At 67.1% G+C, this 210-nt stretch overlaps 1 protein-coding gene across 1 annotated transcript in view; it reads right to left on the bottom strand.

The window, feature by feature from the left end:
* The window catches only part of FKBP11 (FK506 binding protein 11, 19 kDa), a gene marked incomplete at its 5' end in the record, with an annotated part of 699 nt that overhangs the window by 256 nt on the left and 233 nt on the right, over positions 1 to 210 (bottom strand). The window contains one exon of the mRNA XM_009072844.1: positions 43 to 137. Within this exon, the coding sequence (XP_009071092.1) occupies positions 43 to 137 (95 nt within the window). The remainder of the gene's footprint in view (positions 1 to 42; positions 138 to 210) is intronic.

The following is a 210-nucleotide window of genomic DNA, read 5'->3' on the forward strand; positions in this document are numbered from 1 at the left end:
GGGCTGGGAGGACCCCACAGGGACTCTGAGGGCTGCACTCACCTGGGATGCTGGGGGGAGAGCCCCTCTTGCCGTAGGCCAGGTGAGGGGGGATGATGGCTCTTCGCTTCTCCCTGCATAGTGAGACTGTCAGTGCCCTGTGGGGCTGAGCCTGTGCCCGTCCGTGGGGGGACACACTGCAGGGGGACACTGGCCAACCCCCTGCCACAC

Source organism: Acanthisitta chloris, unplaced genomic scaffold (assembly GCF_000695815.1).
Source record: "Acanthisitta chloris isolate BGI_N310 unplaced genomic scaffold, ASM69581v1 scaffold40044, whole genome shotgun sequence".
Taxonomy (NCBI): domain Eukaryota; kingdom Metazoa; phylum Chordata; class Aves; order Passeriformes; family Acanthisittidae; genus Acanthisitta; species Acanthisitta chloris.